General features: G+C 41.6%; 1 protein-coding gene across 2 annotated transcripts; it reads right to left on the bottom strand.

The window, feature by feature from the left end:
• Positions 1–12,636: 12,636 nt before the first annotated feature.
• Positions 12,637–16,487, bottom strand: LOC115674783 (probable mediator of RNA polymerase II transcription subunit 26b). 2 transcript variants are annotated; one of them, XM_056302301.1, is made up of 9 exons: positions 15,408–16,487; positions 15,226–15,294; positions 15,021–15,103; positions 14,461–14,510; positions 14,223–14,359; positions 14,085–14,112; positions 13,695–13,993; positions 13,504–13,594; positions 12,637–13,298 (listed from the first exon to the last, which is right to left on the bottom strand). In XM_056302301.1, exons 1-9 carry the CDS (start codon positions 15,864–15,866, stop codon positions 13,174–13,176), a joined length of 1,341 nt encoding a protein of 446 aa, XP_056158276.1. In that variant the 5' UTR covers positions 15,867–16,487; the 3' UTR covers positions 12,637–13,173. The 2 variants fall into 2 exon arrangements, with proteins under 2 accessions (XP_056158276.1, XP_030453154.2); XM_030597294.2 differs by having other exon boundaries at positions 13,677–13,993; positions 15,408–16,484.
• Between the last annotated feature and the right edge of the window lie 736 nt (positions 16,488–17,223).

Raw genomic sequence — 17,223 nt, 5'->3', positions numbered from 1 at the left:
CCGACAATGGCGTGCGCCGAGGTGTGATTCCTAGCGAGGGGTTCCCCTGCACTCGGCTAACTCGGCTAAGATCCATTGGCGACGGCGGCAGCAGTTCATTAGTTCCGTGAGAAGTATACTCACATACTTCTGTAAAATTGACTGCGGAACCGGAATTTGACACGACAGTTGAATTCCAATGTTCCAGGCCAATTCAAGTTTCATGCTTGCAAAGGTCAGGTCGAGACTTAAAAGGTTGGAATACGAAGGGCGACGACTTTCCGAAATTTGGTTCGCTCTAGGAGACTTATATGCTCGCACCATCCTTGACCTCTTCCTTGGTTTTCATCAATCCTCACAAAATCGGAATGAAAGTCTTCATCGTGCAGCGGATCAATTTTGACCCGTTAGATCAGGAGTATAGAATTGGGTGGACCCAATAAGGGCGCGATAAGTTCTCGCGTTTGTCATTCAAAGTCCGCTTGAAATCTCGTCAGTGATGATGCAAGAACGATTGCAATACTATAGGAGTTTACTCTCTCATAGAAAATATAAATCTCGACATGGATATTCCGACATTATATGTGGGAAAAGAATGAGTATTCGCTTGAAATATCTTATCAATTTCGCGCAATAATAACGATATTGGAAAATGGGAAGGCATCTACATCTAGTACTTGTTCTTTCTCGGGATAATTACACAAATGGTCACTGAACTTTGGTCCAATGTGCAATGTCATCCCTTAATTTTAGCCCAACGTGCAATCTCATCCCTGAACTTTTAAATTATTCAATATGATCCTTGAGCTTTTGGTAAATGTTCAATTTAGTCCCTAAACTATATGAAAATCTCCATGCTGTCCATGAACTTAAATTAATGGGAAGATAATATGGAACATTTTTTTATAGTCTAGGAACTAAATTGAACATATACCAAAAGTTTAGGGACCACATAAAACAAATTAAAAGTTGGGAAAATGACACAAACAGTCCATGAACTTTGACTTAATATGCAATTTGGTCCCTGAACTTTTAATTTGTTCAATGTAGTCCCTGAAGTTTAACCCAATGTTCAATGTGGTCCCTGAATTTTCAATTTGTTCAATTTGCTCCTTAAACTTTTGGTACATGTTCAATATAGTCCATGAACTTTATAAAAATGTTTAATGTAGTCTTTCCATTAATTCAAGTTCAGGAACTATATTGTACATTTTTATATAGTTTAGGACTAAATTGAACATGTACCAAAAATTCAAGGACCACATTAAACAAATTGAAAGTTCAGGGACTACATTGAACAAATTAAAAGTTCAGAAACCAAATTGCACATTGAGCCGAAGTTCAGGGACTGTTTGCGTCATTATCCCTTAAAAGTTCATGAATGACATTGACCATTGAGGTAAAAGTTTAGGAATCACTTTGAATAAATTAAAAGTTCATAAACGATATATTTCATGAATCATGTATGTCATCTTCCTTTTTTTCCCTATCTCTTTTCGTTCTTGTGTCATGGATAGTCATACATATTTTAGCAGACATTTCATGATCATGTTGGCTGGAACTTCTTCTGGCACTGACATATCAGTCAACCAAGGTTTGGCTTCTTGTTTTCAGTAGAAAGAAGTAACGTCCCTCTTCTTCACTTAAATCATTCCTCTCTTCCGTTCTTTAACCCATAAAACCTTCAGCCAAAGAAGCCCACATTTTCTGTGCATGATCTTTCCTATTACGTTTTGTCTCTGTCGCCATAACCGCGTCGAGCCACCACCGAAAAGTTCATCATTGGGCTAAATTAAACTCGGGGTCTTCTCGATTGACATTTTCATACTCAACAAAGTAAAAAAGAAAAAGAGAGAGAGAGAGAGAGAGAGAGAGAGAGCATTGCAAGTCCAATCAATTCAGTCCCGAGTTTTTAAATTTGGGTACTCATGGCGGGTGGAGTAGTGACATTCCTGCTCAACAAGCTCTCAACGGTAATAAAAGAAGAAGAATATTTGCTAAGAAGGTTTCAGGAAGAAATGAAGTGCATAAGAGATGCATTGGAGAGCATCAGGGCATTCTTGAGAGTTGCAGATGGAATGGAAGACAGAGATCCAGAACTCAATGTTTGGGTGAGGCAAGTCAGAGAAGTTGCTTATGACGTCGAGGATGCGCTTGATGAAAACACAGTGAGCCTCGAGCTCCGCCGCAGCCGTGGACTTCGATCCTACCTCCAAAAACTCGCTTGCCTGTTCAAGAGATTGAGAGTGCGGCGTCAAATTGCTGAACGAATATTCAACATCAAAACCAGGTTGCTAAGTCTATCAGAATGGCACAGGAGGTACGCTACAGGCTCAATGTCATAGACCAACAAGGGTCGAGCTTGGTGTCCAGAGATGAGACATGGATCGATCCTAGAGGAAATGCGCTACTATTTGAGGAATCTGAGCTGATTGTAGTTGAAAAAGCCAAGAAATCAGCTTGCGGGAGTGGCTCGTTTGAAGCTTGAAGTAACTTCTGTGGTTGGAATGGGTGGTTTAGGGAAGACCACCCTGGCCAAGAAAGTATATGATTGTGCATTTGTGAAAAGGCATTTCACGAGTCATGCCTGGATCACCATTTCTAGATCATTCAACATCGAATATCTTCTAAGAGACTTGATAGAGCTATTGTTAGAAGAAATTAAGCTACCGGTTCCAACCAGAGCAAGCAACATGAATGGGAATAAATCGATGGCACTCACCAAAAAATTCTTTCAGCAAAGGAGGTACTTGATCGTCTTCGACCTGTCTGGAACTCTCATGAGTGGGAGTTGATAAGATACGCATTCCCTAGGAACTTCCACGGTAGTCGGATCATGATCACAATGTGATTTGCCAATATAGCATCAACTTGTTGCGTCGAGTCACCAGACAAAGTCTATTATCTGCAGCCTTTGCCTCCTGAAGAATCCTGGATGTTGTCTTGCAAGAAAGCATTCCAAGGAAGTTTATGTCCTCTCTTGGAGGACATCTCATGCTGGATCTTACAGAAGTGCGCAGGATTGCCTCTTGCCATTGTCGCTATCAGTGGTGTCCTAGCCATGAACAACACGAGTAAAGTGAATGAGTGGGAGACGATCCAACACAATCTTGGCGATGAATTAGAAGGGAATGGCAAGCTTTTGAATCTAAGAAAGATACTGTCAGTCGGGTACTCTGATTTGCCTTACTATTGGTAATCTTGTCTCTTATACCTAGCATTTTTCCAGAGGACCACATAATCGGGCACATGAGGCTCATCCGTCTGTGGATATCTGAAGGGTTCGTGGAAGCAAATGAAGGCAAGACATTGGAAGAATTTGCAGAGAAGAACCTCCAAGAGCTTCATGATAGAAGCTTGATTCAAGTCGCGAGAACAACCACCGATGGGAGAATCCACACTTATCGTGTACTTGACATCTTGAGAGAGATCCAACTGACAAAATGGAAGGAGGAAAATTTCGCGACAATAGCCAATCCAACGATCACAAAGTGTTCCGGAGAGGCCCAGCACATTGCCATCCATAGTAGCTCAGCCAATACACAATGGAGTAAGATCAATACTGTTCATCTTCGCTCTCTACTCGTGCTTGGATTGCCAAATATACCGTCAAACTTCTCAGTATTTGCCCCGTTGGTAAATGGGTTTAAGCTGCTCGAGGTGTTAGACCTGAGGAAAGCTCCTTTAGATTCACTTCCTTAGTGGATTATCAAATTAGACCATTTGAAGCATTTACGTTTGAGATGTACACAGATAAGGAAGCTCCCAAGTTCAATAGGAAACCTACAAAAGCTGGAGACTTTGGACCTGAAGAAAACCTTGGGGTCCGAGTTGTCCACTTCCATCCTAAGGCTATGACGCCTTCGAGATCTCTTGCTCTACCAGTGTGAATGGGGGCTGGACTTGTACTATCGCAAGCACAACTTCAAATCAAGTGCGGAAATTAGAGGCCCTGTGTCGCTGCAAAAGCTGTGCAGCATCGATGCGGACTGAGACAATGGAATGCTCCTGGACATTGGATCGCTGAGCCATCTCACGAAGTTGAAAGCAGGAAACTTGAGGAAGGAAGATGGGAAAGCCTTGTGCTCCTCCATCCAGAGTTGTAGCAAACTCCACGTGTTGTCTCTACGTTCTGTCCGACCGGATGAGGTCATCAGCATTGAACACTTGACTCCGCCGCGTTTCTTGCAGCGGGTGTACTTGGAAAGGTGCCCGGAGAGAATACCCTCCAGTCTTTCTTCCTTCAAAGCATTGTGAGATTGCATTTATGCCATAGCCGGCTACACTGCGACCCACTTGAGTCCCTACAAGCTCTGCCGAATCTTCAACTTGGCGACTGCTTGTGAAGGTGAGTCATTGTGTTTCGGAGGAGGTGGATTTCAGAGGCTGAAACTATTGTGGCTGATCAAGTTGGGAATTTGAAATGGGTGACAATGGAGGAGGGCACGATGCCGAATCTCGAGAAGCTGACCCTGCACCGCTGCGAATTGCTGAGGAAGATGCCATCCGGCATCAAAAGGCTTTCTAGCCTAAGAGCGATTGTCTTTGATGACATGCCCCGCAAACTCTCCTTGAGGCCGAATCAAGAGATAGATGCAATGACTTCTCACATCTCGAAAGTTTTCGCCGCAGGACTTTCACGAAGAGCTCGAGCGACGAACACCCATCTGAAAGTCTATAAGAGAAATGCTGCATGGTGCTGATCTTACTGCCTCGACTAGTGGAGAAATAACTAAGCACTTTTGAGTTCTGCGGGTTGGGTTTCAAGCAATGTGAAGTCGGACAATGCATGTCATTTTTTGTTGCTGCTTAAGTGCTGCATTTTTATCTTTTTCTTTCTTTTGGTAGTCCTAGGTGATGCACTCATCTTTAGCTAACTTCGAAGGTTCGTGGGCTTAATGGGTCTTTGTTGTTTCGGTGTGGACACAGATCAAGCTGAAGAAAATGGGAGATGGTGAAAAGCTAAGATCCAATTCCAGCTGAGGAAGTCAATATTGAATTTCTTTCTCTGATCACATTGAGCATTCGTCAGTCAGGAGTCCAAGCCCAACCACTTACTGCTCAAGATTGGTCCAGTGGCCCTTTCACTCTCATTCAAATGTGATTGGTTCTTCACAGAGTGAGAACTCCTTTTCAAATTCCCAAGTATAATCGTTCATTCCTATTGTAAATTCTCTTTAAAAAATGACAAACTATCTCAAGCACATGTTGATTTTTTTTTTTACAGCTGTATCTAGAAATGAAAGTGCAAGTCAAGTATTTTATGATAAATATAAATCTTCAAGCAAAGATATTGATCTCGTCTCAACTTCGACGCGAATTCGAAGTTTCTTCTACATTTTAAATTTCGGCTTCGGAGTATGCTTTTATTTGTCCGTATGCATTTTATCATATGCTAAGCACCCTCTTTTTTCCGAATACATTAATCATAATTTAGAAAAGCTTCTCATAATTTTTCCAAAATCAATTTTTGGACAGGAAAGGTAAGGTTGAAAGTGTTTTGGAGAGGGCTTAGAGTCAACCAACAATAGGCTCTCTTTCTCACTCTAGAAAGCTGGCTACTTATATAAAGATGTTATGACATGGGTGTGATGTGAATTGACGTTATATTGTCTATTTTTTTTTCTCGCTCAATAAAATTAATTTTTTTTTGGTCGAAAGAAAAAAATATATTAATTTTTTTAATTGATAATTGCCTGTCTTGCCATCCAACAAGCGGCTGGTCCTAGCGATATTAATTAGGACAGGCAAGGCGCACTCTTCTTCTTTTTTCAAAAGTCAATACCCAAATTCCGATTGCCACGTCACATTTGACCTTTTTATCCAAAGCAACCCAATATTAATTAGGTTGTGGAGGTGCTTTAGAACGAAGAAAATATATATATATATATAATTTTTTGTTTAAAGATGATGACACAAATAATTCTTGAATTTTGATTAGATATACAATGTGATCCATAAAATTTTAATTTGTTCAATGTAGTCTCTGAACTTTTAGTATGTGTTCAATTTTTTTTGGTAAGGTTTTTAATTTTTTTTTTTGGTAAGGATACGTGTTCAATTTAGTCCCTGAATTATATGAAGATGTTCAATATAATCCTTCCATTAATTCAATTTCAGGGATTACATTGAACATTTTCATATAGTTCAAGGACTAAATTGAACATGCACTAAAAGTTCAAGGATCAAATTGAACAAATTAAAAGTTTATGGATCAAATTACATATTGAGCCAAAGTTCAAGAACTATTTATGTCATTTTCCCATTTTTTTTAAAGAATTACTTAAAGAATAGACCCTGTTGTTTGAACCAACCATTGCGAAATAAAGTCATGGATAGAAACTTGCAACTTACAACCATATTATATTCCTTTTCATCATGTTTAATCTCTACTAATTGACCTTGATTAGGCGTGCAACTTCTTATGGTTAATTAGGTACTTAGCGAAATGATATTGGTGGTTGAGTGTAGGACTGGAGTTTCTTTGAATGATATTCAGATCAAATGAATCTGGTCCACTGATGCATTATAATAAAATAAATTTCCCTAATAGGCACGGCAAAGGACACGTTGGTGAAGGGTCGTTAATCAGGAACAAAATCGGTATTTTCCGCTTGCATGGATAATCTCTGAAATTTTGTTCGGAACTCGATATTCACCCGAAACTTTTTTTATTCAATATAATCTCTAAATTTTTCGCTCCATATAATTCTTCCGTTAAAACAATTAACAACCTCTATTAATGTGGTGGTCAACGCGATTAATTTGCCATCGAAGGTCCTGAGCAGACCAATCGGCTGGTCTCAAAGAACACCACCATAAAAACTCGGCAGCCACCACCACCGTCACCAAACTTGACAACCACCAACTCAGCCGCCGCGGCCGCCACCACCACGTTCGTCCTATAATGAACGGACGAAACAAGGCCAGGATAAGAAATTGTGCAATTCCATCTTGTAGTGCCAAAGAATGGATAAGCACAAATGAGGTGTCGGTTGCTTAGTGGGGTACCCAACAAAAACATTTCCGTCGCCGAAATTCAGCTTCATTGCAACACGCCTTGTATCATAATCTTTTAATGTGACAACGCTTTCACCTCGTTCGCTAGAGAAGATTGCTTACATAATTCAAAGTGAGTTCCTCATTTGATTACATTTCCATAAGCGAAGAAGGGAAGGGGGGATATGATTATCGAGGCAAACATGATAACGACTAAGTCGTATTTCATGAAGTCGGGGTCAATGATCAGACGAATCCTTGTATGTCGATCCATCACTGCTTTAAATTTAAATTTTTCAACTTGGTCAATTTAGTTTCAAACCTTTTGACAATTTGGCAATGTAGTCATTTCGGCTAAAGTTAGCTGTAAAAAGTTGAAGTGACTATCGGCCATCCTACGTGTCATAGCTGATGCTAACATAGACGATATTTATTTTATAATTATTTACTTTACTCTTTTTTTCGCTATTAATCTTCCCAAGAGAGCTGGTGACCATCATCAAGGCCTCAACGACCCCCATTGGCCCTTCCAAGAAGATAAACAATGAAAAAAAAAAGAATAGAAAAAAGAAAAGAAATAAAATGAATTTAGATTTTTTAAAAAAAATTTGCAAAAAAAATTGATGTCAGCAATTTCCAACCAATTTTGGCCAATATGACTATATTGACAAATTATCAAAAGGTTTAGGAATAAACTGGCTATATCGAAAAGTTTAGGACTGAATTGACTGTTATATAATAGGTTTAAGACTTTTTAAGCAACTATCCCCATGGATACGAAAGGTTAATTCGACGACACATGGCATGGAAGATCCAATCAATTTTGGATTCGTAGTGAGCATGAGCTGGCGGGAAAAAGACCCTTATCCTTGGATTGGATCTCCTTTTCGTTCCACTTAGCAATTAGCCAATGCAAGCTAGGATGATGGGGAACACTTTCATGACCCGTGGGATGATCTTTTTGCTAGATGGATCGCAAAGTGAACTCTTTTTCTTCTTTCCCCTCGTCTTTTTAGGCGACATGACACCCTAGCTTTGCTCGCATTATGGATAGTGAAAGACCATTATTAGTTCATGCATTCTTATCGAATCGAATTGTAATATGTCAACGGCTTTGTCTTTGGCCATATGTCCACATTGTATTGTGTGGCGTTTGTATATGTGATGTCACACTTTATGTGATTAAAAATCTATAATACACCGAGTACCCAATCACTAATTATGACAAATGATAATAAAAGAAGAAGGGTTAATACCATAAAAAATCTTAAATTATGTTTACTGTGACATAAATATCGCAAACTTTCTTTGTGTTACAAAAAACCCTAAACTTGCCCATTGTGACAAAAATACCCCAATTTTTTTTTGTGTCATAAAAAACCTCCGAACTTATATCAATGTAACAAATATACCCCGAATGAAACTATAAAAGTCATGCATGTATAAGTTTAGATTTTTTTGTAACGCAAAAAAAAATGTTGGGTTATTTCTATCACGACAAGAAAGTTTAGGGTTTTTGGTAACACAAAAATAAAAATTTTAAGGTATTTTATGTTATAGTAGACATAATTTGAGATTTTTTTTTTGTATTTACCCTAAAAAAATAAACAAGGCCCTTTAATTCCTTGGGTTAATATTACGACAAATCCCAAACCAGTACACGTGACAAATTTACCTATCCGTTAGTTTTCGTTAAATCTTACCGTCGAATTATTAAGTTGGATGACACGTGGCAGTTGATTGGTGTACCAATTTGGGGTTTTACCCCTCCGTTTGTCACGGGTTTACCAATTTGTGATTTTTCGTGATATCGATCCAATCTAACGGAGGGTAAATTTGTCATAAGTGCACAAGTTTGGGGTTTTTGATAGTCAAAAAATTAATTCGGGGTAAATTTATCATGGATGTACTAGTTTGGGGTTCTTTGTGGTATTAACCACAATTCCTCGGATAATATGACAACTCATTCTTGTACTAGAACAATCCCCGAAGCATTAATTCCACCTCCTAAATAATATGCATCGGCCGACCAAAAATATCATAACATGCATCAGAATTCGCAAAGAAAACACGCTTTCGCTGCCCGTCCTGATAACTTGAACTCCACATTTCCAAGGTACTAAAAAATGTGCGAATACTGCAAGTGGGTTAGCCCCCACATTGAATAGGCGGACCATTCACTGAGTAAGAAATTCGACAGTACCTCAACTTGACGGATCCGATACGACAGAAACTACATTATGCAACGAATCTCGGCAGCGACGGTTCACGTCAAAACACGTATAAGGATTGATGGACTAGGGTCGTAAAATGAACGCACCGTACACATATTCTCGACAAAGCAACCGCCGCCTATCATAACACTATGTAATTCACATACCCAAACCCACGAGGGCCGGAACTGATCACCGAAGTTAGAGGGCTCGGATAAGGTACGGCTCCCGATAGGCTTAGGACTCTGGAGGGAGCGAGACTTGACAGAACCTCTTACTTAACGAGCGTCTCGGAGATACTTGATAAATGACAAATTAAGGAAATTTATAATTTTCAGTGCATTAATTGCCTTAATGTTATGCACGATCAGTGTCTCGAACGAAAATTGCGGCCACTATTTTGGCCGATGACGATTGCCGGAAAGGGTAACGATTAGGTTCCAATGGAATCGTCTTTAGCCTCTACGAGCATATTTGGAATATCAATTGTCGTCCACCGAACCCCACTCTAAAAATCAGGACTATCGAGAACTTTATTTATTTATTTATTTATGTATGTATGTATGACTAGATTTGCTCAGAACTTGCATTGCTCACAAGTAATTCCGAAATTGAATCTTCAGATTTGACGTGGCGAGGAGCACTAATCTTATCTTTCTTACTTAAACAAAGAAATTGAAGGGCTTGTTCTACTTTATGATTAACCAAGATCTTATGGCTCACAAGCTTTAACTTTTACAAAGATCGAAACGCTCCAAACTTTCCAAAAATGCAAAAATCGACACGTAAATTCACGTATAATTATTCCATCCTTCTTCGAAATTTTGATTAGTATTTTAAACTTCGACGGAAAAGAGATAGAATCACTTTAACACAACCAAATAAACGAAGAAAAACTCCAATGACGCTTACGGTAGCAAAACCAAGGGTTAACACCGGTATTAACGGATCGAATCTGTTATCGGACTATAACTTATTTTTAACTTAATAAAACGGGCCATAGAACAAAGGCCTTGACCGATTGAACACACCAAGCACAAAGACAAGAAATTTAAATAGGAGAAAAGGGTACCAAAAAAAAAAAGAAACAAACAAACGAACAACCAAACAAAGCCCCCAAAGAAAAAGAAGAAAGGAAGCGGGTCGAAAAAGTTCCTTTAAGGGGGGGCGGTCAAAAAGGGCAGGCAGCAAAAGAGAGCCAAAGGAGACGGAAAAAACGGCAAAGGAAATGAAAGGAGAAGAAGAAAGGGGGAAGAAGGAAGGAAGGAAGAAGGAAGGAGGGGGAGGGGAAAAGCAAAAAAGGCAAAGGAGGAAGCACCGGAGAAAGAATTAAAGCTTTTGGAGGTTCTTCTTCTTTGACCCTTTGTTTTTGACGTGGGGGGGACGAGGAGGGGAGGAATCGAAAGGCAGAGGAGCACACGTGGATGGAAGTGCATGTGCCTTTGTGGGGGATTTACTACAGCCCACCTCTTCCACGATGCCCCAGCCCCACCTGGATCGGTCAAAACTGGACCCCCATGCACGCCATCCCTTACGTCACCTTCACTTTCGCGGCGGTCCATCCCAATCGGGTTAGACACTAGAGAGACACTGACTTTCTCGCTTTGCTTTACTTTCTCTCTCCCTCCCTTTCTTCAGATGGAGGATTCGCGGCGGTGATGGGCCGAGGGGGGGCGGGGAGCTGGTGAGGGGCGCCGCCTCGTGCGCCGTCTGGCATTCGGTATGCTTGGTTTTTTTTTAAGTACGCACGAAATGCGCTTTGATCCGTGAAATGTCCCGTGAAAGTTCTCGTATTTCAATGCCCCCTCCTCCCCCGTCCCCCTCTTCTCTAAACTTTCGGGGCCCACCACCGATCTCGGGAAGTTTGCAATGCAATGATGCAAACCAATGACATTCTCCGATGCCGTGATCTTATCGATCGATAACTATTTTTATTTGAACTTAATGCGCGTGTACTCGAAATTGGTTGTATTGGTTAATCGATCCGGTGATATCAAATCGTGGCGCCGTGCTCTATAAACTTTGCACGATTTTCGTTTTTTTCAAACTGAGGGGTCCTCTCTGACGCTCGAGTACCAAGTGAGAGACACATGCTGAACCCCATTTCCAATTCATCTACCAAAAGAAGGGTTTTGGGGTCCCATGCCCACCGTCATCTAAATTAAACTCTCTCTCTCTCTCTCTCTCTCTCTTTCTCGCAACTCAAATAGCGGCCTACCCCTCAAAATTCAGCATTTCACACGGCAACATCAACTGCAATAAATGGGTGATTGAACCTACAGCACATCGAAATCTTGGAGTGTGTTGTTGGGAGCTGAGGCAACAGATGAGGAGAACGCGTGGCAAAGTCCACATCACTTTGCAAGAGCAGGATTGACAGGAACCAGAAGTAGTGCTCAGTTTCATTTAACTTTCTTCCCTAGTCAAGGGCATGAAGATAGTTTTTCCAATTCTTGAATCATTAGAATGAGAATGAAAACGAAGAAGATGGATCGGACATTATTTAATCGGGTGATTGAATTCCACAACAAAAATCATTTAGAAAATTAGTAAGATGAGCTCACAAGGTCGATAAGACAAGAACGATAAAGCATGTAAAGAATATCGTTTAGTTAATAGGTAAACTCACCAAGAAAAGGGATTCTTGCGACTCCAAGTAGAGGCTTCCGCGGCCTGTCCCCTCCAATTGGGGCTAGTTCCATAGATACACATCTTATTTTACTGTGACGGGATCTGCACGCTCTGTCTTCCCCCAATTCTCCCATATTTCTGTCTTTCCTAAGAAAAAGAAATACCCTTTGATTGCTTTGGGGATCTCGAGGTCCGGACGAGACTGAGAATGAAGCCTTTTGAGGTCTTGCTTAGGACCTAATCCCACATCCTTTAATTGGATGATTAAATTTCACGACAAAATCGTTTCAAAGATTAGTAAGATTAACTCACCAGATCCATGGACAAGAACGGTAAAGCATGCAAAGCGAAACACGTCAATTTCAAAAGGAGGTGTTGATTTGTAACTGTCCCCAAGATTGGATGCTGATTTGGTGCATATTGTAATATAGTCATTATCATCCATTTGCACAAGCCACCTAACCAAGCGACGCGTCGTTGGACTTGAGGAAGGCGTCAAAGTGGAGGAATATGAAACGGAGAGAGGGAAAAAGGTCGACACAGCCGGCGAAGATCGCTGCACGTGTTTCGACAATCCAGAGCCTCCCCGACCATCTTCTTTGCGAACGTTTACGTAGGACCTTGAAACTGCATCGGAATCAATCCATCTCTGGTGTTCTTTTTTTTGCCTAACAAATTTTCTTGGTTTTCTTTGAAAATAAGCAAACATGGGTCGGTTCCTTCTTTCACAAGAAAACTAAAAGGTCAAGGTCACAAATCATCTTGTTGGTATCAAGAGAAATAAGAGTAGTGCACAGACAGAAAAGATGAGGTAAAAGCGATGTAACTGCATATCAAGAATGTCCAAACTTGTCATGGAACATGGGCAATAAACAGAAGTTCACAACTCATACGTTATCCTCCAATTTGGATTTATTCTATGCAAAGCTCTCTATGCATGCCGGCTCAAAAGGCACGATCGATGCTCTCCCCATCTTGAGAAGAAAATCGAGAACAAATGTTTGAGACCAGTAGATATACATGTCGACCGGGATGACGTAAATTAGAGTTCTCTACAATCGTCTTTCTGGTCACGATCCAACCAATTACCGGAAAAGTCAGATACACCTCCCAATTCTGATGGAAACCCGTAAAGGTAAAATCCTAATTCTAAGTACCTCAAGGAATGTCATATTGAACCAAGGAATCCCAAAGCTTTCTTGAGACTTGCGCTGCGTGAAAGCTCGATCAGCAGCATTCGATGATCAACAACATGATCAATCAGGTGTCGTTAGCGGTCATCTCTCACTAGCTTTCATGACGGAAAGTACTTGCAAAGGCTCTCCAGCACGATGAGCGGAAAAATTTCAAACTAGCGCCATCCATTTGCCCAATGCCTGTTCTGATTCCCAGGTCTCATGTGTAGATTTCTATGGCCAAGTGACTGTTTCGGGAGATCATGCAAATCCATTACCTGTATAGTCCGCTGCTTCTTGGCTGTTCAGGAAAGAAAGTGGCGCAATTAATTCCAGATAAGGCCGAACAAGAGAAAATTTATTTTAAATACTGAGATCAAAATTTAATGACGCGCCTCCAACCGTTGCCGCCCGCACAATTAAAAGTTCCCTCTCTCAAATTCATAAGTTGGATGCAGGATTTAACCAAAAACCACAAAATGAAAACATAAATCAAGGACGCATACCGTTCTCAGCCTGTTGATAACTTTCCTGGAGCTTCCTCTTCGTAGCTTCAAGTTTCATTTGGACTGCATCTTCTTCTGAATACTTGGCGTCCTAAGAGACAAGGAAACAACAATGACATCAGACAATGCTTTTTATAAGCAACAGACTTCAAAACCTTGAGACGCATCCTTACATCTTTCTGATTACCGACCATTCTCCTCTGTGCAGAAGCCTTCTCCAATCTTCTCGGCTGGAGCTTGGACTCTTTGTTGACCTTTTGCTCTGCATTGAGATTTGTATGTCTAGCCTGCCCAGCATTAGTGTTTAGGGGTCTATTTGGCTTCATAACGTCTTCTCGCTTCTTCAAATGTTGACTCCTGTTATCTTTGAGACTGTCTTTCACGCTGTCTGGCTTTCTCTCTCTTCGTTGCTCGCTCACATTTTGCTTCTCTTGGGACGGCTTTCTTCCGTTTTCACGGTTCTTGGCAGATTCTCCGCCAGTGCGAGGATCTGGAAAATTAAGCATTTATACAGAAATTAATCTAAGAAAAGATCCAACGAAAGAACCAAGTAGCAATAGAGTGAATAAAATTCTACTCACTTCCGTCGTCATCCATGCCATCGAAGAACTGCACAAAAGAACAAGCACCGGACATGCAAAGAAGCAGAGCTAATAAGTTCAGATGCAATGAACTTCCACAAATAAAAAAGCCTCTAGTATACGGGAAGACATTTTTACCCGAGATAGCTCCATTGTAGAAGTTTGAGGAGTGAAAAACGCTCCCTCATCCAAAGGCGGAGAAGGAAGTCCTTCTTCCTCTTCCTCTTCCTCTTCTTCATCATCGCTTGACGGGTTCACAGAATCAGGGGTACCCCCTGCTCTCACAAAATAAATGAGGACTTAGAACCCGTGCAAGGGACGTGAAAAACTAGCATATCTTTTCTTAGCAATCAGAAAGTAGGAAGCAAAGCCGTACCAGCAGGCGGCGCAGCCTGCATCCACTCGTCCACCATAGTCTTCCACGCCCTGCAACAAAAAATAAATAATCGAAAAATTGGTCTTGCAAATGAGAATCAATACCACTTTGATACAATCCAATAGGAATACAGAAAAGGAATGATATCAATGCCAATAAAACTGAAGGCCGTCATTTCGGAAAACTATTGGTAGAGACATTCACCATTTACCAGCCATGAATGCTCGGTTCTTCCATTACTGAGTCACTAGAATTTGGATTACCAGCTATTGTCTTGTGACAACTATTTATCTCCTAACTTCTGTCTCAAAAGGCATGATCAACATAAATAGAACAAAGCTATTGACAAAGCCAAACTTATCTAAACAGAAGCCACTGATAAGAAGCACTAAAGGATAAAGCAATTATTAGCACACGTACAAATTCTGAAAACACGAGTCAGTTACCAGACTCGTCAAGAGCTAAATCAAAACATAATGAATGCATCGCAAGGAAGGGAAAACAAATTTCAATTCTGTCAAAAGATTCCAATTCATGTTCTTTTTCAACAAGAATCTTACATAATAAGAGTCTGAGAAAGGCGACTGATCTCCTTTGACCTGTGCTTCCTTAGAGGATTAACAGCTTTCCCAATCCCAGTTGTCTGCATAGAACCAACAATGTTAACACCTCATAAACTTGCCCAGGAGAGCCGGAAAAGGAGTAACTAAGCATAACAAGCCTTTGAACTGCATAGAATTCAGGACAAAAGCCAATGAACCAAACCTTCAATATAGCCACAGTTAGAGCCATCAATTGGAGCCGCCTCAACGATTCGTAAAGCGCTGATCCAGACTGTTATGTCGTCAAAGCAAGTGTGTCAGATTGAGATGACAAAAAGGAATCATGCAATTCCCAGAATGCTAACAATCAGCCCATTGCAAAGATAATCTGGAGAGAGGTTTTACCTCCTCATCACTGTTGAGCAAAATCTCTTTGATTCTCAGGACCTCTGCAAGAATTTGAGACTCCTCTTCCATTACATCGGTGAGTGCCTCAGCCTCTCCGTAGCTGTAATTGCTCTCTTGGTTCATGAACAACTCACCATGATCATCCCTACTGCTATTCACTTTGCTCTCTTTGCTCCCACCAGCCTCAAAGTCACACCCCTCCCCAGCAATCCCACCCTCCAACCCATCATCCTCATCCCCACCCGGCACCACCAACTCGACCCGCTCGCAGCCCGAACACCGGGTCAACCGGCACGTGAACAGCCTCTCCGCGATGCGATCCCTCCTCAATCTGAACTCCTTCGGGCAATCTGAGGCCGCCACCATGATCGCGCGGTCGATGATATCGAATATATCGCAGCTAGCGGTCCTAAAGTAATGCCTCCAAAAATCCAGAGAGTCAGACTTCATGGCCATGGCTCAAACTCAGGCGGCCAAGAATCGAACGTCGCAAGGCCAAGAACCGGAAGAACAGCTTCGGGTCAGTATTCCGGAAGCTCAAACGTCCTCAGGGATTATCAAAATCCGATTTTCATGCGGTTTCGAAACACCCCAGAAGCGACTTCGAGGGGGTAGCTTTGAATTCCTCTCTCCCCAGCTCACCAAACAATCGGGTAAACAGGAACACTAACGTAGTTTAGAAGCAGACGCAGACCCAGAAATCCCAAAAGCCGGTTCCGTCCGATGATTAGACGAATACCCAACAATCCAAATTCAGGCAATCGATCGGGAAAGGCGACCCATTAAAAAAAAAAAAAAAAAGGAGGACCAAAACCCAACCCAATAGCTGCAATTTGACTTTAAATCATTTCACGCTCGGGGGTCTAGAAATTTGACTTTTTCCCCGATGCGCCCAAGGCGATCGCCGATGAGCGAGACCGATACGTCGGACGAGGGATACAGCGCTCGACCGACGATCAAGAAAGGTCCAAAGGAATTCCAAGAATCGATATCCGACGAAACCAGGAAAGGCAAAGAAACAGAGGGGGGCAGATGCGAGTCCCTGGATTAAAACCCAGAAGCAATGCAAACCTCTTTTCCGCCCCCACCCCCACCGGAAAAGTTCACCGGGAGATTTCTGCCCCCGGCCAAGCAGCAGAGCAAAACGCCGGGTGCCAAAAAAAACAAAACACTGCAAGAAGAAGAGGAGGGGGGATCGATGAGAGAGAATGATCGGGAGACTTGCAGCTCCTATCTCTCTTCCCGTTCGGTCCGACCCACGAAAGACAAAGAAAGGAAAGGGAAATGGGGAAAAGGGGGGAAGAAAAATGGCGAAGAAATGGCACAAAATACCAGGTGCTGCGAAAGGCAGGGAGAGAAATTTCTTCGCTCTCGTGGTTTTTTCCTCTGTGTGGAAGGAAAAATGAGTTTTTTTCTTTTCTTTTCCTCCGTCCGTCGTTTATTAATAGCGGGTGACTCGTTTTTTCAACCTAGGCAAAAACAAAAAAAAAGAAAAAATTATTTCCCGGGAGAAGAAATTATGGGCCCCAAAAAAAAAAAAAAACAAATTGACATAGAACAAACGTTCTTAATCTTGATATAAATAGCGCGATCTTGTCCACGATGAAGCACCCGTCGGGCGACGGTTAGGTATGATGATCGCGATAGCGAGCGCGCTTTTGCTTTCCCGATCGCTTTGAAGCGACGCTCTTTCTTTTTTTGGGTCCAGAGAGGGGTTCGATGGTACTTAACGTTACGGAGCGGAAGTAACCATCTTTAGAGCCAGAAAAGATGGGCGGGACCAAAAAGAGTAAGTCCTAGTTGGATCACCCTG

Source organism: Syzygium oleosum, unplaced genomic scaffold (genome assembly GCF_021117445.2).
Source record: "Syzygium oleosum isolate NSW1041296 unplaced genomic scaffold, Sole_v2.1 Sole_v2.23, whole genome shotgun sequence".
NCBI lineage: Eukaryota > Viridiplantae > Streptophyta > Magnoliopsida > Myrtales > Myrtaceae > Syzygium > Syzygium oleosum.
This window is presented reverse-complemented; position numbering and strand designations above follow the sequence as displayed.

Excerpts from the sequence above, each read along its gene's own strand:
- LOC115674783 (XM_030597294.2), bottom strand. The coding sequence starts at position 15,866 with ATGGCCATGAAGTCTGACTCTCTGGATTTTTGGAGGCATTACTTTAGG. Across the intron at positions 15,295-15,407 it reads TGCTCAACAGTGATGAGGAG|TCTGGATCAGCGCTTTACGA; the intron begins GTAAAACCTCTC and ends ACGACATAACAG. Across the intron at positions 13,299-13,503 it reads TTATCAACAGGCTGAGAACG|CCAAGAAGCAGCGGACTATA; the intron begins GTATGCGTCCTT and ends TTTCCTGAACAG.